This window comes from Salmo salar, chromosome ssa11 (assembly GCF_905237065.1).
Source record: "Salmo salar chromosome ssa11, Ssal_v3.1, whole genome shotgun sequence".
Lineage (NCBI taxonomy): Eukaryota > Metazoa > Chordata > Actinopteri > Salmoniformes > Salmonidae > Salmo > Salmo salar.
The window spans coordinates 97,838,256-97,861,948 of record NC_059452.1 but is presented as its reverse complement, the minus strand read 5'-3'; the positions used below and the strand labels follow the sequence as shown (position 1 = coordinate 97,861,948).

Sequence of the window (23,693 nt, the reverse complement as noted above, 5' to 3'; positions counted from 1 at the left end):
TCTCTTAAGTGTCAAATTACCCCTTGCGATTTTAAGATAGCCAATAGGCTCCTGCTGTAATTCTGCCTTTATAAGGAAAAACAACTTGAAAACTGATTGGATTGTGGTGGTTGGCCTGAAAAAAATACAGACACCCGATTGGTTGATGCTTGGCAGTGAGTTCTTTGAATAAGATCAAGGCTGGGAAAATAGGGCCTCCCCTTCAGCTTAAATTACCTCCCGTTCACAGATCTGATAGGAATGGATGGGTGAAAGCAACATGGCAGAATGGAGGTGGGGTTATCCGTCTATCACACTCTAGGCACCTCATGTAGATCTGAGATGCAGAAAGTAGCTTCACCTTGCCATCTCATATAGGTACGGTGGAATTACCCCCCCCCCCCCCGCCTCCCCACACACACATACACACACATACACACACCTCTCTCTCTCTCTTTCCTTCTCTCCCTTGACCCCTCTCTCGCTCACTCTCTCTCTCTGACCTAATACCTTTAAACCAACTCCTGCAGTGGTTTCGTTCACCAGTCAGGTGTCTAGAGTCCTGGCATGCCTGGCTGTGAAGCAAACCCTAACTTCAGACATGCATATAGTATTATGTGACTAAGTAAGTATTGGTGCTGTTTGAAAAATGTCATCTGGGCAGTTTAGAAATGTGAATAATAAACCCACACATCTGTAGGCCAAGGAACAGGTCAGACTGGTTTAGGTATACTTCCCTCTTCTTCGCTGGCGACATGCAGCGCTCTATACTCCATTACTCTAAAACCATATTCCAATATAGTTGCTGTTATGTTTTAAATCTGCTGCATTCATACGTCAGTGAAGTTAGTGTTTAAAATTGAACCAGCAACATGATTCAGTGTTTTTAAAAACATTCATATTTGCAGTTTAAGAACATATAACAAAGCTATATGTCCATGATCGCAGACATCGAAAGCATTCTATGCGATTATCTGAGGACAGCGCCCCGCTTACAAAAGCATACAAACATTTTCAAGCCAAGTAGAGGAGTCACAAAAGTCAGAAATAGTGATAAAATTAATCACTTATCTTTGATGATCTTCATATGGTTGCACTAACAAGAGTCCCCGTAACACAATAAATGTTTGTTTTGTTCGATAAAGTCCCTCTTTATATCCAAAAAACGTTGTTTTGTTGGCGCGTTTTGTTCAGTAATCCACTGGCTCAAAGGCGGTCAAAACATGCAGATGAATACATCCTAATAGTACCGGTAAAGTTCGTCGAAACATGTCAAACGACGTTTATAATCAATCCTCAGGTTGTCAATTGTCTAAATAATCGATAATATTTCAACCGGACAATAGCATATTCAATAGAAAGGAAAAACAACGAACGGCGCGCAATCATTCTTCCTCATTTTTCAGAAAACAAGCCTGAAACAATTTCTAAAGACTGTTGACATCTAGTGGAAGCCATAGGAACGGCAATCTGAGTCCTGAGCCATTAGATACTGTATAGGCATTCAATTGAAAACTATACACATCAAAATATCCCACTTCCTGGATGGATTTTCCTCAGGATTTCGCCTGCCATATCAGTTCTGTTATACTCACAGACATTATGTTAACAGTTTTGGAATCTTTAGAGTGTTTTCTATCCAAATATACCAATTATATGCATATCCTAGCTTCTGGGCCTGAGTAACAGGCAGTTTACATTGGGCACCTCATTCATCCAAAATTCCCAATACTGCCCTCTATCCCTAAAAAGTTTTAAGAACAAATTATTTTTTACAATGACAGCCTAGGAACAGGGGGTTAACTGCCTTGTTCAGGGGCAGAATAACAGATTTTTACCTTGTCAGCTTGGGGATTCGATTTAGCAATCCCCATGCTGACTACACTAGCAAAATTTTGAAGTAGTGGAACACTAAAATAAAGTGTGGGGAATAACAGTAGTGTTCTTGCTGACAAGCACAGTAACTACCCTATATTTTAGCCCATTGTTAAGAATGACAATTGTTCCACTGATCAGACTAAATCAAGTAAATAGATAATTAAATCTCCAGATGACAAGATTACATAAATCTGCCCCTAAACCCTAAACAACAGTTTTATTTTATTTAGTGTCCCCCCTCTAGAGTCAAGTTTACACTTTTGGGTTCACAATATGTTTGACAAAATTATTTTAAATTACAAATCAGGTCATCCTGCCAAACTTCCCTGCTAAAATATACTGTAGGTCTGTCTGCTTCCTTTTCGTTGTCACAACCAAAACACCAATCACCAAACGAGGGGACTAATGCAAGTGTGGATTAAATCGACTTTACTACAAGCTGTTAAAAGGCTGCATTCTGCAATAGGGACTGAAGTAACAGCAACCTAATTTTGTTGACAATGTTGAACATAAAACAGTGCTACTCTTTTTAGAGTTGTATTAACTCAGCAGAGAACGTTCTCTCACCATTCAGTGCAACTCAAATCTTGAGGGGCGTTTCTATAAAACATGCATCCAATCCCCTTGATCCCTTCCGTGGAACACAGTGAGTGCTGTGGCAAGGAAGAACAAGTTTCAACTCAAGTTTCAACTCAGGGATTGCACTCCTAGCAACAGACCAACGAACAAATACGGAAGATTATTTTAACAAAGTCATGAGGAATAAGGTATTTAAAATGCTTTCTATCCCATTTATTCCGAAATTCTGATGCAGAATATAAGTATTTGACTGCCGCATTTACATGACAACTGTAAATGATCTGTTGATAATACGTTTTTCTTCATCACTCCTCCATGTTTATATTTTTTCAAAACAATAGTGAACATGAGATGTCAATAAATGTACTCTAAAAAATAAATATATATGTAAGGGACAATCACCGAGGGGCTATGGGTTCTATGGAAAATAATGAATGAGGTGGAAGGTGTGTTGCACAATGGATTAGTCATCATTTTCTAATAGATGAGCGCATGGGCAGGAAGTGGTGACCAGAAGGCCCCAATCTCACACACACACACACACACACACACACACACACACACACACACACACACACACACACACACACACACACACACACACACACACACACACACACACACACACACACACACAGAGAAGTTTCACTTACACTCACAAACAGAGCACAGAGGAGAATGACCACTCAGAGAAACAATGGACATTGACTTTAAAAAAGAAGGAAAATAAATTAATTGGGACTGGAATTGATTCAAATATCTTACAGGTTGAAAATATTGGATAATGTTAAAAGGTGACTGGAGTCAAATGCTTAAGGATGAGATGTTAGTTTGTTGTAAGGTAAATTAGGACTATGTCTATTAGGCTCTGAGGATAAGGCCTTGGGGCACAGGTGTGGGCTCATTCCACAGGGTTTCTGCTGGTTTTTGCTCCTCCCTTGCACCTGACTGATGAAATTATGTCACTAATTAGCTGGTTGTCTAGGTCTTCTTATAAAGGAAAAACCGGACGTTGGGCCCTCCGTGGAAGGATTTGACGCCCCTGCCTGTAGGAGATTGATGGTGAAATATTATGATGTTGAAATAATAATAATAATAATAATATGGCATGCTGAGAGGTGCGGGGGGCCGCCTTAATCGACATCCATGTCTTCGGCACCCGGGGAACAGTGGGTTAACTGCCTTGCTCAGGTACAGAACGACAGATTTTTACCTTGTCAGCTCGGGGGTTTGATCCAGCAACCTTTCGGTTACTGGCCCAATAGGGCCCCTTGTAGTGGTCTACGGTGGAAGCTCTGGCCTGGATGATCCGAGATGGCACCAGGTGGAACGGGAGTGAGCATAGCCCACCTATTGTTAAGGCCCTTATCGCTGAGGTAGAAGAACTGTCCATAGCTATAAACTAACCCGGTGATAAGGTTGAGCGCCGTTTACCAGATCTGGAGGAATAATAGACAAGGAATAACGTTGGTACGCAGGTTCGAGCTGAGTTGTTAATCTTGCAGAGGTGTTATCCTAGTCTGACACCTTCCATGGAGTTGCATTGTTTTCCAGAGAATGCATAGAGCCCAGAGTTGATTATTAATTTAACACCATGGCTATAATTTAACACATTTGCTGCTAGAAATGAGTTCAATTTCAGGTAGAAATGTGTTCAACATCCAGTTAAGTAGATAACAACTTTACTAGATAGCTACAGTAGTTGCCTAAGTAACCAAACAGACTTGCTAGTTTACCTAACCAAACCATCAGTCCTTGCTTACTATTATGAAAATTGAATTCAACAATGACAATGTTTTCAATTAAACTTTTGCCTTCAAAAGCAGCTCAAACAGAACATGTAAGAATGAAGCCATTGAATTCTACTGTGCTGATATGCTGTGCGTTTTAGTGCACGCTCTAGAATGTCCTTTAAGTCAATTAGAAACGAGTATTCAGCAATGCCATGGTATAAATATATTTATAAACTGGATGGTTCAAGTCCTGAATGCTGATTGGCTAAAAGCCGTAGTATATCAGACCGTATACCACAGGTATGACAAAACATTCTAATTACATTGGTAACCAGTTTATAATAGCAATAAGGCACCTCAGGGTTTGAGGTATGTGGCCAACATACCATGGCTAAGGGCTGTGTCCAGGCACGCCGCATTGCATCGTGCCATATCCTGGCCATATTAATTTAAATATAAATACATGTATGTGAGCTGAAATGGTGAATTAAGGCCAGGATTTTTTATACATTAAAAAAATGTATTTTACCTTTATTTAACTAGGCAAGTCAGTTAATTAAGAACAAATTCTTATTTCAATGACGGCATAGGAACAGTGGGTTAACTGACTTGTTCAGGGGCAGAACAACCGATTTTTACCTTGTCAGCTTGGGGATTCTGATCTTGCAACCTTTCAGTTACTAGTCCAATGCGCTAACCACTAGGCTACTTGGATTGCTTTACAAGTTTAAACACTGGAACACAGGAATGTGTGATGTTGTAGCCTGAGGGCTTTTGTAGGTTATACATTTAGTTGAATGATTTAACATTTGAAAGTCATTAGCCTATTTCTATCATCTACAGAGCCTACACTTTCTATCTGTTTATAACTTCTAACACAGCTGGGATATAACCTACAGTATGAGTACTGGTCCCACTGGGCACACACTGGTTGAATTCAACATTGTTTCTATGTCATTTCAACAAAATGACGTTGAACCAACGTGGAATAGACGTAGAATTGACATGTGGGGTGCATTCATAATATCCTGGAAAAGTAATGGAATTTGTTTTATTGTGTTTTCCAGGCCTAAAGTTAAACAAAAAAAAAAGTTACATATTTGTGAAATAACATATGTCGAAATAGTCTAGACTCTATTTTCCCTATCCATATTACATTAAATGTTATATGAAATTATCATGAAATAGCCTAGCTGAAAGATGTCATGAGTAATGTTACACGACGTAGAATTGCAGGAAATTAGCATCAAAACAACATTTTCCTAGGTAAACAGAACTACCAAAATATGTCCAAATGCAGGCTCCGGCCAGCATTTTTCCTTCCAACCTTCACCAACTTATTTGGTATTTCACAATAGCTATTTAAGTCAGTGGAACAATTCGCATTCCTTACAATGGGCTAAAATATAGGGTAATTAGTGTGCTTTTGTCAGCAAGAACAACTTTTGACTGAAATGCTGTTTGTTTTCTAAATGTTGTCCTTGTAGATTTGGACATGACAAGAAACAATGCGACAAACTGGAGCTGCACTGCACTACTGGAACAACACTCTTAAAAACGTCAATACAGAACAACTTACCTGATCTGTGATGCCCTATGCTGCCACAACTTACATGCCACAGGAATGCTCAGCCTTCTCTGGAAGAATCACATGCACATAGCACAGAACAACTGGTCATGATAAAAAAAAACTGTTTTCCTTCACTGTTAAAACACTGCTGTTATGGCTGGCAAAGTAATACTAACCCTTCCCAAGGCAGGAGGGGGTGGAATTCCCCTGGAGAGTGAATTCAGGGACTCACTCTCATTTCTAGATGTTTTGAGCGCAAATGAGTTTGAAGGAGAGCAAATCGAACCAGCAGTTGCATTGGAGACGGAGTCAGATTTTTACAAGGGAACCCCACCCAAATGGATTAACTTTTACCTGGGAGATGAGAAGGCAGACTCTGATAGCAGTGCCACACCTACAGAAAAAGGAAAGGCTGTTGGTATTATCAAGAGGGAAGGCTATGAGGAACTTAGGGAGCAGATTATGGTACTTCAACAGAGCCACTGGAGCACAACCACCGTTAATCTCCAGCATGAGACAGGCAGTGGGGGGACCACCCTGGCCATGCAGGTACTCTGGGACTTGAGGAAACAGCTCAGATGTACTGTTCTGGTCAACCCTTCTTCTGACAAGACGTTTAATGCCAAACAAGCACAGAAAGACCTCAGTTTAGATACAAAGGCAATTGCCAAACAGGTGATAAGACTTTTCAAAACAGGTGGTCCAGAAAAACAGAACACTGTGCTCCTCTTTCTGGACAACGAACACCTGAATAATTCTCTACAGGACAGCCTCACCAGAGAAATTAAAGAGCAAAATATACATGCCAAATTCCCTGTGGTCATTATCATACATTGCATGCGCAAGGTCAGCCTTGGTGAAAATGCTGATGGGAAGACTATAGAGGAAGGAAGAAGACACCAAAAACAAGAAGGAACAAAAATCAAAGAAAAAACCAAAACCAAAAAAGAGACAATTTCCAAGACCAAATTGACCCTCAGAACTCAACTGTCAGACTCAGAGAAAGTCATCTTTGAAAACAAAGAAAAAGAGCTGCGAATGTACCACAGACAGAAACTAATCATGTTTTACAGCTTTAACATAATGAAATCTGATTTCAGTAAAGAATATGTGAGAGAAACGCTTTGTTCAGAAAAAGGAATGAAAATCATTTCATTTACGAAGACAAACAAAACATCTGGCAAAACCAAACTTTTTGCATTTCTTGTGCTGCTAAATACCTATGTTCCTGGCTCCTATCTGTTGCAGTCACAGTGTGAAGCATTTCTCAGGCATACAGACTCTTTGGAAGAGGGGGGAATGCAGCCTTTCAGCGATCTCATGGTGGCATTCTCTAGGAAGAAGGGAGAAGACAAGCATGTTCACATGGCACACTCACTTATAGCTCATCAATGTGCTGAGTTACTGGCCAAGGCTGGTGTGACCAGGAGTGAGACGATACTGGACTTTCTGAGGTTTGTAACCAAAGCTCAAATCCAGCTATCCTTGTTCCAGTACTTCAAAGACATGCTAACTAAGAGGGAAACAACCCCAAAGGGACAGGAGAAGTTTTCCAGATTGATCCAAGATATTGAGGACAAAGAAGGCGTTCACACTTGTTTAACTGTCTTGAAAAATGCATCAGATACATTCATGCTTGATCCGTTTTACCCCCAAGCTCTTGCTCGCTTTTACTACATCAAAGTGAGGGACTATGACAAAGCTGAGAAGGAGGCTAAAGAAGCTAAAAGGAGAGAGCCCAGAAATTCATTCATTGCTGATACACTGGGACAAGTCCATAAGAATCATTTGAAGACCAAACCGGTGTCATCATGTGCAAGATACATTTTGTCCTATGCTGAAAAGGCCATCAAGGCCTTCAAACAGGAGGAAGAGTTGGCTGAAAAAGAAAAAGGAACTGGCATAGAAGATTACAGCATCTTTAACAATAGGGGGCACTTTGGCTTTTTGCAGGTTGCGAACACTGTTTTTTATTCCCTTACCAAGATCACCCAAACATGGAAAAATCTTCTCACCCAGAAAACATCAGCAGAACATCTTCCTCAACTATTTAAAGATAGAAAAATCGAGAAGTACAAGCCTCTCCTCGCCAGTCTCAGAGATGATGTTGAAAGGAAATGGGAGTTTTTTGAGAGGTACATCACTTACTCTGAGCCCAGTACCTTAAATGACCAGCCACCATACTTCCAGCAAGATATCAATGATTGCTATACGAAGTACACGAGTACCCCCAGACCGTTCCATGCACAGAAACCAGGGGGTATGCAGTTTCAGAAACTTCAAGAGAAAAAGGCCTCTACCTTTCCTGGACTGCTCTCCTGTGTCAATCAAAACACCAGTAAGTCTGAGTTGCAACACATCACAGAATTGTGGAGAACAATCTATGATCAAAAAGAAACACGTGGCAATGTGAACATTGCCTGTAATTACATCCTGGCCAACATCATCCAGACCAATGGGCCAGTGACATTTCCAGAACCCACAATTCTACCACAACTAAGAGCCATTCTTCAGAAGTTCATGAAGGAAGACAATAGAGAACTCTGGACCCCAGAGTTTTGCCTCCTTGTCCTGCTACTATTTTGGCCCGAGGAAGCAAGAGAGGAGGATGGCACCAACGACATTGACTTCAACATGTATGTTGAGCTTATGAAACATGCATATAACAACAAATACAAGAAGTATCTTCGATCCAGAGAACTTGTGTCCCTGTTCTTCCTGGGAAAGGGTGACGGTTTGAGAAGACTTGTTTTCAAATTTAAAATAAACAACCAATGTGAACAGTCTGAGACGGAGGAGAATCCAGGGCAGAGTTTTCAAAGCCAACTTCTTCGTGTCAATGGAGTGGTCAGAGAGCATAAGGCATTTGTCCATATTGCAGACAAAGAGATTGAGATTTGTCCCAAAAAACAGGCCAGTGTGTGGAAGGATGGCAACATCTCATTTTACCTTGGCTTCAATATCAGTGGCCCTGTGGCTTTTGACATAAAGTACACAATGCCCACAGTGGGATCTGGAGCAAATGTTCAGAAACAAATGGATGATGCCATTGGATCAGAGGAAACCATGATAGAAGAATCAAAAACATTAAATCAAGGTCAGTCATACCTTCACTTGTATTAGATCTGTTCCACATAATGGGTCCCGTTTAAATGTTAGTAATTTGTATGAGTTAAATGTTTACCTGGTAATGCGTGACTCCTTCTTGTTCATGTTACCCAGACTTTGGGGGAAATTTAGGTGACTTAATGACAAATTAATATACAGATGGATGTTAGTCTTATACAGAACATTATGTGAACATGAAGTAAATATCTCGATTTATATTAGACATTAATGTTAGACATTTTACCTCTTTTGGTAGCAGAGCAAATATCGTTTTCTCTGATTAGCCATATGGTAAACTACTCATCAAAGGTGTACATCATGTGAAAACATTTACTATTTCAGGGATTCCAATGGGCTGTAAGACTTGTAGACACATTCAGGTAAGTAAGAAAATATACATTTTGGGTCCCTGACATCGCTGCATGTTTGGAGTCAATTCCATTATAATTTCAGTAAATTTAATTTAGTTGCAGTTCACTCCCTGAATTGACTGAACTGAAATGCAAGTAACCCCGACCCTGCTACAATCAATCAATCAATCAATCAATTCACTTTTTATACAGTTTAAATGTTGTTTACAAATGTGTCTGTCACAAGGTGCTTTACAAAACCTAAGCCTAAACTCCAGGGAGATCAAGCCATTTCCACATATGCTAGGACAAATTAGTTTGGTCGGAGGAAGGCCTTTAGGAAACCTTTAGTGACCTGAACACCTCCCCCACCCCTCCAGGACTCCACAAACTGGCTTCAGGTTCGACCATCAGTCTCCATGGAAGGAGGAAAGAAAATGTACAGGTAAATCTGCAGCTTCCTTTTATCCATGTTCATAGAATAAGCACTTGTCCAGGAGAAGAGGGTGAAGATGAATATTGTGTATACATGAGTATCATAACCACAATATTTGAATATTCTGAATAATGCTGTGCATCTAGTCAAGGATGGTTATGTCTGGTGATGCTATGTGTATCTCAAAGTTACATCATCCCACTGGGCAAAAACTGGTTGAATCAACATTATTCCCACGTCATTTTCATCAAATCAAACTTTATTTGTCACATGCGCCGAATACAACAAGTGTATACCTTACCGTGAAATGCTTGCCTACAAGCTCTTAACCAACAGTGCAATTCATGAAGAGTTAAGAAAACATTTACCAAATAGACTAAAGTAAAAAAATAATAATAAAAAGTAACACAATAAGAATAAAAATAACACAGGGGGTACCGGTACTGAGTCAGTGTGCGGGGGTACAGGTTAGTTGAGGTAATTTGTACATGTAGGTAGTGGTGAAGTGACTATGATAATAAACTATAATAGATAATAAACAGCCAGTAGCAGCAGTGTACAAAAGGGAAGGCTCAATGTAAATAGTCCTGTGGCGATTTTATTAATTGTTCAGCAGTCTTATGGCTTGGGGGTAGAAGCTGTTGAGGAGCCTTTTGGTCCTAGACTTGGCGCTCCCGGTACCGCTTGCCGTGCGGTAGCAGAGAAAACAGTCTATAACTTGGGTGACTGGAGTCTCTGACAGTTTTATGGGCTTTCCTTTGACACCGCCTATTATATAGGTCCTGGGTGGCAGGAAGCTTGGCCCCAGTGATGTACTGGGCCGTTCGCACTACCCTTTGTTGCACCTTACGGTCAGATGCCGAGCAGTTGCCATACCAGGCGGTGATGCAACCGGTCAGGATGCTCTCGATGGTGCAGCTGTAGAACCTTTTGAGGATCTGGGGACCCATGCCAAATCTTTTCAGTCTCCTGAGGGGGAAAAGGTTTTGTTGTGCCCTCTTCACGACTGTCTTGGTATGTTTGGACCATGATAGTTTGTTGGTGATGTGGACACCAAGGAACTTGAAACTCTCGACCCGCTCCAGTACAGCCCCGTTGATGTTAATGGGGGCCTGTTCGACCCGCCTTTTCCTGTAGTCCACGATCAGCTCCTTTGTCTTGCTCACGTTGAGGGAGAGGTTGTTGTCCTGGCACCACACTGCCAGTTCTCTGACCTCCTCCCTATAGGCCGTCTCATCGTTGTCGGTGATCAGGCCTACCACTGTTGTCATCAGCAAACTTAATAATGGTGTTGGAGTTGTGTTTGGCCACGCAGCATTGAGTGAACAGGGAGTACAGGAGGGGACTAAGCTCACACCCTGAGGGGCCCCAGTGTTAAGGATTAGCGTGGCAGATGTGTTGTTGCCTACTCTTACCATCTGGGGGCGGTCCGTCAGGAAGTCCAGGATCCAGTTGCAGAGGGAGGTGTTTCGTCCCAGAGTCCTTAGCTTTGTGATGAGCTTCGTGGGCACTATGGTGTTGAACGCTGAGCTGTAGTCAATGAACAGCATTCTCACATAGGTGTTCCTTGTGTCTAGGTGTGAAAGAGCAGTGTGGAGTGCGATTGAGATTGCATCATCTGTGGATGTGTTGGGGCGGTATGCGAATTGGAGTGGGTCTCGGGGGTCCAGGAGGATGCTGTTGATGTGAGCCATGACCAGCCTTTCAAAGCACTTCATGGCTACCGACGTGAGTGCCACAGGGTGGTAATAATTTAGGCAGGTTACCTTCAAATCAAATCAAATGTATTTGTCACATACACATGGTTAGCAGGTGTTAATGCAAGTGTAGTGAAATGCTTGTGCTTCTAGTTCCAACCATGCAGTAATATCTAACAACAACAAAAAAGGGAATCAGTGGCAGCTAGTAGGCCGGTGACGATGACCGCCGAGCGCCACCCGAGCAGGAGGGGGAGCCACCTTCGGTGGGAGTCGTGACACAAGTAATATAACCTAACATTTTCACAACAACTACCTTATACACACAAGTGTAAAGGAATGAATACGAATATGTACATACAAATATATAAATGAGTGATGGCCGAACGGCATAGGCAAGATGCAATAGATGGTATAGAGTACAGTACATACATATGAGATGAGTAATGTAGGGTATGAAAACATATAAAGCGGCATTGTTTAAGTGGCTAGTGATACATTACATCAAGATGGCAAGATGCAGTAGATGGTATAGCGTACATTATATACATATGAGATGAGTAATGTAGGGTATGTAAACATTATATAATATAAAGTGGCTAGTGATAAATTGATTACATCAATTTTCTCATTTTTAAAGTGGCTGGAGTTGAGTCAGTATGTTGGCAGCAGCCACTCAATGTTAGTGATGGCTGTTTAACAGTCTGATGGCCTTGAGATAGAAGCTGTTTTTCAGTCTCCCGGTTCCCGATTTGATGCACCTGTACTGACTTCGCCTTCTGGATGATAGCGGGGTGAACAGGCAGTGGCTCGGGTGATTGATGTCCTTGATGATCTTTTTGGCCTTCCTGTGACATCGGGTGGTGTAGGTGTCCTGGAGGGCAGTTAGTTTGCACCTGGTGATGTGCTGTGCAGACGTAGAGCCTTCCGATTATGGGCGGAGCAGCTGCCGTACCAGGCGGTGATACAGCCCGACAGGATGCTCTCAATTGTGTATCTGTAAAAGTTTGTGAATGTTTTTGGTGACAAGCCAAATTTCTTCAGCCTCCTGAGGTTGAAGAGGCGCTGTTGCGCCTTCTTCACCACGCTGTCTGTGTGGGTGGACCATTTCAGTTTGTCCGTGATGTGTACGCCGAGGAACTTAAAACTCTCCACCCTCTCCACTACTGTCCTGTCAATGTAGATAGTGGGCTGCTCCCTCTGCTCTTTCCTGAAGTCCACGATCATCTCCTTTGTTTTGTTGACATTGAGTGAGAGGTTATTTTCCTGACACCACACTCCGAGGGCCCTCACCTCCTCCCTGTAGGCCGTCTCGTCGTTGTTGGTAATCAAGCCTACCACTGTATTGTTGTCTGCAAACTTGATGATTGAGTTGGAGGCGTGCATGGCCACGCAGTCATGGGTGAGCAGGGAGTACAGGAAAGGGCTGAGAACGAGCACAGGGACTATGGTGGTCTGCTTGAAACATGTAGGTGTTACAGACTCGGTCAGGGAGAGGTTGAAAATGTCAGTAAAGACACTTGACAGTTGGTCCACGCATGCTTTGAGTACACATCCTGGTAAATCATCTGGCCCAGCGGCTTTGTGAATGTTGACCTGTTTAAAGGTTTTGTTCACATCGGCTACCGAGAGAGTTATCACACAGTCATCCAGAACAGCTTGTGCTCTCGTGCATGCTTCAGTGTTGCTTGCCTCGAAGTGAGCATAAAAGGTATTTAGCTCATCTGGTAGGCTCGCATCACTGGGCAGCTCACGTCTGGGTTTCCCTTTGTAGTCCGTAATAGTTTTCAAGCCCTGCCACATCCGACGAGTGTCAGAGCCAGTGTAGTATGATTCAATCTTAATCCTGTATTGACGCTTTGCTTGTTTGATGGTTCGTCTGAGGGCATAGCGGGATTTCTTAGAAGCGTCCGGATTAGTCTCCCGCTCCTTGAAAGCGGCAGCCCTAGCCTTTAGCTCGATGTGGATGTTGCCTGTAATAGCTTCTGGTTGGGATATGTACGTACGGTCACTGTGGGGATAACGTCGTCGATGCACTTATTGATGAAGCCGGTGACTGAGGTGGTGTACCCTTCAATGCCATTGGATGAATCCCGGAACATATTCCAGTCTGTGCTAGCAAAACAGTCCTGTAGTGTAGCATCTGCGTCATCTGACCACTTCTGTTTTGAGTACTTCAAGGTACTTCCTGCTTTAGTTTTTGCTTGTAAGCAGGAATCAGGAGGATAGAATTATGGTCAGATTTGCCAAATGGAGGGCGGTGGAGAGCTTTGTATGTGTCTCTGTGTGTGGAGTAAAGGTGGTCTAGGAATTTTTGTCCTCTGGTTGCACATGTGACATGCTGGTAAAAATTTGATTAAACTGATTTAAGTTTGCCTGTATTAAAGTCCCCGGCCACTAGGAGCACTGCTTCTGGGTGAGCATTTTCTTCTTTGCTTATGGCCTTATAGAGTTGGTTGAGAGCGGTCTTAGTGCCAGCTTCGATCGGTGGTGGTAAATAGACTGCTACGAATCATATAGATGAGCACTCTCTTGGTAGATAGTGTAGTCTACAGCTTATCATCAGGTACTCTACCTCATTCGAGCAATACCTCGAGACTTTCTTAATATTAGAAGTCATCAATGTGATGACGTTGAATCAACATGGAAAAGTGATTTGATTTGCAAAAAGTCATCAACGTAATGGAACTTTGTCATTTTTCACCAAACCAAAGTCCAATGACATTGTGTCATTTTTTTGTTGACATCACATTGAGTTCATGTTAATTGACAACTCAACCAAATGTTAATCAAAACTAGATGTTGAATTGACATCTGTGCCCAGTTAGATGTATTAAAGTCCTACTCCAGTCTCCTTTTCAGCTCATTTATCACCTGATTTACTTAACAAAAGGCATTGTCCCTCAAGCAAAGAATGTTTTTCATCGACTACTGCTCAGCCTTCAACGCCATAGTGCCCTCCAAGCTCATCACCAAGCTCAGGGCCCTGGGACTCCTCCCTCTGCAACTGGATCCTGGTCTTTCTGATGGGCCTCCCCCAGCTGGTGAGGGTAGGCAACAACAAATCCTCCATGCTGACCCTCAACACATGGGCCCCTCAGAGGTGCGTGCCTAGTCCCCTCTTGTACTCCCTGTTTTCCACGACTGCGTGGCCGTACACGACTCCAACACCTTCATTAAGTTTGCTGACGACACGACAGTGGTAGTAGACCTGATTACCAACAATGATGAGACAGCCTATAGGGAGGAGGTCATTGACCTGGCATGCCAGGACAACAACCTTTCCCTCAACTTCAGCAAGATAAAAGAGCTTATCGTGGACTACAGGAAACGGTGGGCAGAGCACGCCCCTATCCACATCGACGTGGCTGTAGTGGAGCGGGTGGAGCGGGTTGAGAGCTTCAAGTTCCTCGGTGTTCATATTGTACAGTGCCTTGCGAAAGTATTCGACCCCCTTGAACTTTTCGACCTTTTGCCACATTTCAGGCTTCAAACATAAAGATATAAAACTGTAATTTTTTTGTGAAGAATCAACAACAAGTGGGACACAATTATGAAGTGGAACGAAATTTATTGGATATTTCAAACTTTTTTAACAAATAAAAAACTGAAAAATTGGGCGTGCAAAATTATTCAGCCCCTTTACTTTCAGTGCAGCAAACTCTCTCCAGAAGTTCAGTGAGGATCTCTGAATGATCCAATGTTGACCTAAATGACTAATGATGATAAATAGAATCCACCTGTGTGTAATCAAGTCTCCGTATAAATGCACCTGCTCTGTGATAGTCTCAGAGGTCCGTTTAAAGCGCAGAGAGCATCATGAAGAACAAGGAACACACCAGGCAGGTCCGAGATACTGTTGTGGAGAAGTTTAAAGCCGGATTTGGATACAAAAAGATTTCCCAAGCTTTAAACATCCCAAGGAGCACTGTGCAAGCGATAATATTGAAATGGAAGGAGTATCAGACCACTGCAAATCTACGAAGACCCGGCCGTCCCTCTAAACTTTCAGCTCATACAAGGAGAAGACTGATCAGAGATGCAGCCAAGAGGCCCATGATCACTCTGGATTAACTGCAGAGATCTACAGCTGAGGTGGGAGACTCTGTCCATAGGACAACAATCAGTCGTATACTGCACAAATCTGGCCTTTATGGAAGAGTGGCAAGAAGAAAGCCATTTCTTAAAGATATCCATAAAAAGTGTTGTTTAAAGTTTGCCACTAGCCACCTGGGAGACACACCAAACATGTGGAAGAAGGTGCTCTGGTCAGATGAAACCAAAATCGAACTTTTTGGCAACAATGCAAAACGTTATGTTTGGCGTAAAAGCAACACAGCTCATCACCGTGAACACACCATCCCCACTGTCAAACATGGTGGTGGCAGCATCATGGGTTGGGCCTGCTTTTCTTCAGCAGGGGCAGGGAAGATGGTTAAAATTGATGGGAAGATGGATGGAGCCAAATACAGGACCATTCTGGAAGAAAACCTGATGGAGTCTGCAAAAGACCTGAGACTGGGACGGAGATTTGTCTTCCAACAAGACAATGATCCAAAACATAAAGCAAAATCTACAATGGAATGGTTCATAAATAAACATATCCAGGTGTTAGAATGGCCAAGTCAAAGTCCAGACCTGAATCCAATCGAGAATCTGTGGAAAGAACTGAAAACTGCTGTTCACAAACGCTTTCCATCCAACCTCACTGAGCTCGAGCTGTTTTGCAAGGAGCAATGGGCAAAAATGTCAGTCTCTCGATGTGCAAAACTGATAGAGACATACCCCAAGCGACTTACAGCTGTAATCGCAGCAAAAGGTGGCGCTACAAAGTATTAACTTAAGGGGGCTGAATAATTTTGCACGCCCAATTTTTCAGTTTTTTATTTGTTAAAAAAGTTTGAAATATCCAATACATTTCGTTCCACTTCATGATTGTGTCCCACTTGTTGTTGATTCTTCACAAAAAATTACAGTTTTATATCTTTATGTTTGAAGCCTGAAATGTGGCAAAAGGTCGAAAAGTTCAAGGGGGCCGAATACTTTCGCAAGGCACTGTATATGTGCTTTCTTGAGCAGGGGGACCTTGCGGGCGCTGCAAGATTTCAGTCCTTCATGGCGTAGTGTGTTACCAATTGTTTTATTGGTGACTATGGTCCCAGCTGCCTTGAAATCATTGACAAGATCCTCCCGTGTAGTTCTGGGCTGATCCCTCACCGTTCTCATGATCATTGCAACTCCATGAGGTGAGATCTTGCATGGAGCCCCAGGCCGAGGGAGATTGACAGTTCTTTTGTGTTTCTTCCATTTGCGAATAATCGCACCAACTGTTGTCACCTTCTCACCAAGCTGCTTGGTGATGGTCTTGTAGCCCATTCCAGCCTTGTGTAGGTCTACAATCTTGTCCCTGACATTCTTGGAGAGCTCTTTGGTCTTGGACATGGTGGAGAGTTTGGAATCTGATTGATTGATTGCTTCTGTGGACAGGTGTCTTTTATACAGGTAACAAACTGAGATTAGGAGCGCTCCCTTTAAGAGTGTGCTCCTAATCTCAGCTCGTTACCTGTATAAAAGACACCTGGGAGCCAGAAATCTTTTTTTGATTGAGAGGGGGTCAAATACTTATTTCCCTCATTAAAATGCAAATAATTTATAATATTTTTGACATGTGTTTTTCTGGATTTTTTTTGTTATTCTGTCTCTCACTGGTCAAATCAACCTACCATTAAAATTATAGACTGATCATTTCTTTGTCAGTGGGCAAATGTACAAAATCAGCAGGGGATCAAATACTTTTTTCCCTCACTGTAACCATTAACTTCTAGTATAGCAAGTATTTCGAACTAGAACCCAACACTATAATGAACATGTGTATAACTTGCACCGTTATGCAATTAGTAAGAGAATAGATACAAATAGCTAATCCTGGTGAACAATCTTCTTGCAGTAATTTATTGAGGCAAGTAGATCAGGGTGGAACACGATCATATGCTATGTGTATAGTGTAAATAAAACTTCCAATAGACCTACTCAATAATAAACGTATAGTCAATCAAAGAATTACTCTGTCAAACGAGGAATTAATTTACTCAATTTAACCAATACGATTTATTAGTCACAAAATAATTTACATTCAATTAGTGTACATGAAATACACGATAAATTACAGAATACACAGAGTAAATTTTTGAGCGAATTCACTGTCCTTTTAACCAAATTCAAGCAGGAACTCTCCCCCAACCTGAATTAACATGTATTTGCTAGTTAAAACAAAAGGCAGGATCAACACTCATTCTCTAAACGAATCACCACACCTCAGAACTTTATGATAGGTGTGCACCACTGTTTCCCCGTAACAATAAATCCATAGCACTTACAGTACAATGTAACATATCAATATTCATAGATCTTTATGAGCTCTTGAAATAATCCAAATGACAATTTCATTCACACAGTAACATTCATTTAAGCATTTAAAATGTTCATCAGTCTTCACACCTCTCCTGGCATCAGTGGCATCAGTGAATGTCTCATCCCGGAGGTTGCCACCGCAAAGGTGTGGCTGTCTCCTGTGATATCCAAATATACGAATCATGATTGAGTCATCATGCTGGGCCTCTGCACCAGCAAGTCTCGAGTATCACTTTCTCTCATTTTCCACCAACACCACTAAGGAATTAACATGGTCCACACACACCAACACAGTCGTGAAGAAGGCATGCCAATGCCACTTCCCCTTCAAGACGCTGAAAAGTTTGGGGATTGGCCCTGAAATCCTCAAAGTTCTACACCTGCACCATTGAGAGCATCTTGACTGGCTGCGTCACCGCTTGGTATGGCAACTGCTTGGCATCTGACTGCAAGGTGTAACCGATGTGAAATGGTTAGCTAGTTAGCGGGGTGCACGCTACTACTGTTTCAATCGGTGACATCACTCGCTCTGAGACCTGAAGTAGTTGTTCCCCTTGCTCTGCAAGGGCTTTTGTGGCCCGATGGGTAACGATGCTTCGTGGGTGTCAGTTGTCTATGTGTGCAGAGGGTCCCTGGTTTGAGCCCAGGTAGGGGCGAGGAGAGGGACGGAAGCTATACTGTTACAAAGGCACTACAGAGGGTAATGCATATGGCCCAGTACATCACTGGGGTCGAGCTCCCTGCCATCCAGGAGTCAGAGGAAAGCCCTAAAAATGGTTAAAGACACCAGCCACCCAAGTCATTGAATTTTCTCTCTGCTGCTGCCTTGCATGTGGTACCAATGCACCAAGTCTGGAACCAACAGGACCGTGAACAGCTTCTACCCCCAAGCCATAAGACTGCTAAATAGTCTAGGTTGCTATTAGGTTAACTATCTGCATTGACCGTCCATTGCACTAACTCTTTTGACTCATCACATACGCTGCCGCTACTGCTTATTTACCTCTACCCATTGTGTACATATCTACCTCAATTACCTCGTACCCCTGCGTGATGACTTAGGGTACTGGTAACTCATGTATGTAGCCACGTTAGCGTTACTCATTGTGCATTTATTCCTTGTGTTATTATCTTTCTGTTATTTTTCTGTTTTTCTCTCTGCATTGTGGGAAGTAAGTAAACATTTCACTGTTAGTCTACACCTGTTATTTACAAATCATGTGACAAATAAAATTTGATTTGATTTGCAGCAAGGGGGGAGGCCGATGACATCACAAATCCCCATCAGACCAACTCCTTGAATACCCTACTCATTGGTAGTTTACAGTTGTGTGTAAAAAAAACACTATTTTGGTCTAAGCTAAAAAATTGACCATTTGGTGTGTGTGCTTTACTGTATTTATACTTGGGATATCACTTTTCAACAGTAAAAGTACAAAAAAAATCCCTGGAGGACATCTTTAATGATACAAGATAAGAGCTGCATGTACAGTAAGAGATGTCTGAAGGATATAAAGCTGTCCGTTGGTCCAACCACTTCATCCTTTGACATGTTTTGCTTGACTTTGTTTGTTACCTCAGGCACCAGTCTCCCAAAGGGTGCTATGAGTGCACCGTGTCTGGACTTCGCTGGGTGTGTGAGAGCAATGTCATTCTGAAGTACCACTACAGGAACTGGGAACCCTACAGTCAATTTCTGAAACGCATGCAGTACACACAAGGTGGTCCATTGCTGGACATCACTATGGAGTTTGGTGAACTGGAGGAAGTTCATCTGCCACACTTCATCTGTTTAGGTCAAATAATATAACATATTCCGAAAAAAATTGTTGTGTAATTTAACTTTTAAAAAATTAACAAAATAAAAGTTTATTTGTTTTATTTGAGTTCAAGCTCATCTTGACTAAAGGACTTAACATTGTTCTTGATTGTGCTGAATTAATAATATAAGATTTTTTTAATTCTCTCCAATTGATTGTGTTGTGCAGGGACCAACCCTTCCCTGGGGAATGACATGAAGATTCTTCATGTAGACAAACATGGAACATGGAGAGTCTTTAGAGGAAGTGCATGAGGTCACCCGATTCCATGTTAAGCTTCTTCGTCCTAAGTTCTCATCTATTTCACTGACCTTTCCCTATTTTTGGGATGTAGAAGTACACTGTAATGTGGTGCTCTATCTGGCAGTGAAAGAGGAAACACTAATTTCACGGCTGTACCTGCTCCTGAGAAACTCCAGTCAACAAGAGGTAAGGCACCAACCATCATTAAGTGTCTATGTTGACTGTTAGGCCGGGATTCAATCCAATTGTGCTTGTAGACAATGCCACGTTCCCGGAGATCACATTCAAGGTAAACGCAGCATAGGTCGGTCATTACCTTTTTAAATGCCATCTTTAAATATTTGTATTCACAGACTTGCATGATCAGAGTTGCATGTTGTTGTGTGAATTATTGGGCAGACTTACTGCTCCATTGTTGATTTTATAGGCTGTGCAGAAAGAGGAGGAAGATCAGATGTCCAAAGGATATTCCAAATTTCTCCTGTCAAGTCCAAATGGCCCCCTAAAGCTGAAAAGTCATTTTGCGCTCCAAAATCCCCATGCCAAATCTATCAAACCACAGGTGCTGTTTTAGCAGATTAGGCATATGACTCTGACATTTAATTCAAAGTTCTAATATTTTTATCTATTCATTAAGTTTGACCTCTTTCTTTCTCTCGCTCTCGTTATCTCATATTCTCTTCTGTTTGTCTTTTTTGTTTCTGTCTCATTCGTTGCACCATATGGCCGTCCATACAGAAGATTCAGCTGTTACATGAATACATCGAACCAAGCCGTTTTAAGATGGTTATGGATAATACAGGGATTGACATTCAGATGGCGTTAATCGGAGATGATGGAAATACAGTATGGGACGATATACTATCAAAAGGTAAGCGATAGATGCCACTCATAACTTACATTTTTGGACAGATACTATTAAAACCCTCTACAGTCTAGGGGGGAGTCTCATCTTTTGATAGAGGGGTCATAACGACCAAACCATTTGGGCGCTGCAGACGTTTTCGTGAGAAGTCTTATTTTCAGGATGTCTCGTGGTCTGACAAACACCGCTCTAGCGCTGCCACCTTTCATCTAACTTAAACTGACGGCTTTTGATGAGGACTTTTTTATTACGCTAATTAGACTCTAGGGGGTTAAAGTTTTAAGATGTATTATCTTTCTTGTTTGTTTATTTTTCAGATGAATACAACGATGCCACTCATTCAATGTGTAAGTTTGTTTTCATGAGTCATAGTCAGTGAGGCGCAAAGCTACAAAACATTCAGAACATACAGAGCATTCAGATAGAAATATGTTATGTATACTGAACAAAAATATAAACTCAACAATTTCAACTGTTTTACTGAGTTAGTTCATATCAGTCAATTGGAAATCAGTCAATTGAAATAAATAAATTAGGCCCTAATTTAGGGATTTCACATGACTGGGCAGGGGCACAGCTATTGAAGGGCCTGGGGGGGGGGGGGGGCATAGGCCCAGCAACTTGGGAGCCAGGCCCAGCCAATCAGAATTAGTGCTTTATTACAGAAATAAATACTCCTCAGTTTCATCAGCTGTTCGGGTGGCTGGTCTCAGATGATCCCACAGGTGAAAAAGCCGTATGTGGAGGTCATGGGCTGGCGTGGTTACACGTGGTCTGCAGTTGTGAGGCCAGTTGAACATACTGCCAAATTCTCTAAAACGATGTGCTTATGGTAGAGAAATTAACATTAAATTATCTGGCAACAGCTCTGGTGGACATTCCTGCAGTCAGCATGCCAATTGCACGCTCCCTCAACTTGAGACATCTGTGGCATTGTGTTGTGTGACAAAACTGCACATTTGAGTGGCCTTTTATTGTCCTCAGCACAAGGTGCACCTGTGTAATGATCATGCTGTTTAATCAGCTTCTTGATATGCCACAGCTGTCAGGTGGATGGATTATCTTGGCAAAGGAGAAATGCTCACTAACAGGGATGTAAACAAATTTGTGCACAATTTCAGAGAAAGTAGCTTTTTGTGTGTATGGAACATTTCTGGGATATTTTATTTCAGCTCATGAAACATGGGACCAACACTTTTTACATGTTGCATTTATACTTTAGTTAAGTGTAGAACAGATAATGTAGGATAGGAAATATTTTCAGCTCTATACAAGACATAACTATCAAAAGGAATGGTAACTGGAGAGACCTCAAGTGGTTAAAACAGCTCTAGAAACTTCTGCTGCAAACCCTAACACCATATACTGTATATTAATTGATTTCTTCCCCCAGCATTGACATCAAATGTGAAGTTTCTAAAGAACCACAGAGCTGAAATCATTCAGAGGGCCAAAAATGCTATGCCAATAGCAGATGCTCTGCTTTCAAAAGACATGATTAGTTGGGAAGATTACTCGAAAATAGAAGTTGAAAAAACTGGTCAGGACCAATTTAGGAAACTACTGAAATATGTGATTAAAGAACCAAAGGTGGCGTCTGCTTTCCTCGAAGTCTTGAAGAAACAGAGTCCCTATCTCATTGAGGACTTGGAAAAATCTGGGTAAGAGAAAGTTACCCTACCTTCTACATGTCAATTTAAAGGTAAAATACAGTTATTAAGATCGAAGAGAAACAAAACATTTTTGATGGTTAAAGGAGGGAACTTTGCTATCATCACATGTCTTTATTTGTTACATTTAATCCATTCTTCTTTCTCTCTGCCTCCTCCTCTTTCCTCTCTCTCTCTATCACTCTCTGCCTCCTCTTTCCTCTCTCTCTATCACACTCTGCCTCCTCCTCTTTCCTCTCTCTCTCTATCACTCTCGGCCTCCTCCTCTTTCCTCTCTCTCTGCCTCATCCTCTTTCCTCTATCTCTCTCTGCCTCATCCTCTGACTTGCAGAACCTAATCCAAAAATGCTAACGTCTGTGTCATAGTGGTTAAATATACTTCACGAGATCAACCCAGTAAGGAAAGATTGAAGCTGACCAAATGAAGGCACTGATGATAACTTGGCCAAGGACCTTCCTCAATTAATTTATGGTTTTGATTAAATAAATATGAAAACGCCTCTGGATTAACTGATATAAAAATTGTAATTACACAGGCATAACCTCACAGCCCAGTCATCACCTCTCCAGCATCTCTGTATTGTCCTGGACCACTGAGTCATATAATGTTCTGACTTAGGAATGGATAAGCAGCTGTCGTTCACAGCGTCATATTCATACCAGAGCCTGGTACAGAAGCTCTGATTAGAAACAATGTCAAAAATGGACTGTAACTGAAAAGAAAATGTGTTTTATTGATACTGTGTTGTCATGAATTGATGGTCTTATATTATAAACATTGCTTTTATTAGTATTTTTGGTGTTTGATTCTATGTTTTCTATTTGAAGTAGTGTATTCATCAGACCCTGTCACTCAATCAAATGGTATGCCATATATTTATGAAGTAGATTTCTGTTGATAAAGTACATTTTTTTATGTTGATGATGTTTTTAATGACATGTATTTTATTTTCTATAATGCTGTAATAGATCTGCTGTGATGGATTTATGATTTATACATTTTCAAAGACTCCAGATGTGGTTAGGGTTTGGCCCGGGATAGGCCGTCATTGTAATTAAGAATTTGTTCTTAACTGACCTGCTTAGTTAAATAAAAGGCATATAAAGTATATCATATATGTATTGGATAACGGCACAATCATTTGGGCTTGGGCTTATTAAAAGTCAATGTAGGGCTCATAAAAGTTATTTAATATGTGGCTCATCAGGCTCTGCTAGCATCAGATTTGAATTTTCATGCTGATCAAAGCTCTAATCAAATCCAGACATTTATATGCTTTATAATGCTTCATAATGCTTTTGAATGACACTTCCTGTTTTGGCGGGAAATACCGGGTTAGATCCTTTGCTATGA

General features: G+C 41.6%; 1 protein-coding gene across 1 annotated transcript; it reads left to right on the top strand.

Annotated features, from left to right (window-relative positions):
• Positions 1 to 2,491: 2,491 nt before the first annotated feature.
• Positions 2,492 to 23,459, top strand: LOC106563767 (sterile alpha motif domain-containing protein 9). Its single transcript, XM_014129612.2, has 11 exons — positions 2,492 to 2,624; positions 5,657 to 8,836; positions 9,190 to 9,227; positions 9,578 to 9,642; positions 19,323 to 19,537; positions 19,730 to 19,990; positions 20,232 to 20,366; positions 20,543 to 20,675; positions 20,987 to 21,016; positions 22,063 to 22,330; positions 22,671 to 23,459. Exons 2-6 carry the CDS (start codon positions 5,893 to 5,895, stop codon positions 19,813 to 19,815), a joined length of 3,348 nt encoding a protein of 1,115 aa, XP_013985087.2. The 5' UTR covers positions 2,492 to 2,624; positions 5,657 to 5,892; the 3' UTR covers positions 19,816 to 19,990; positions 20,232 to 20,366; positions 20,543 to 20,675; positions 20,987 to 21,016; positions 22,063 to 22,330; positions 22,671 to 23,459.
• Positions 23,460 to 23,693: the final 234 nt, after the last annotated feature.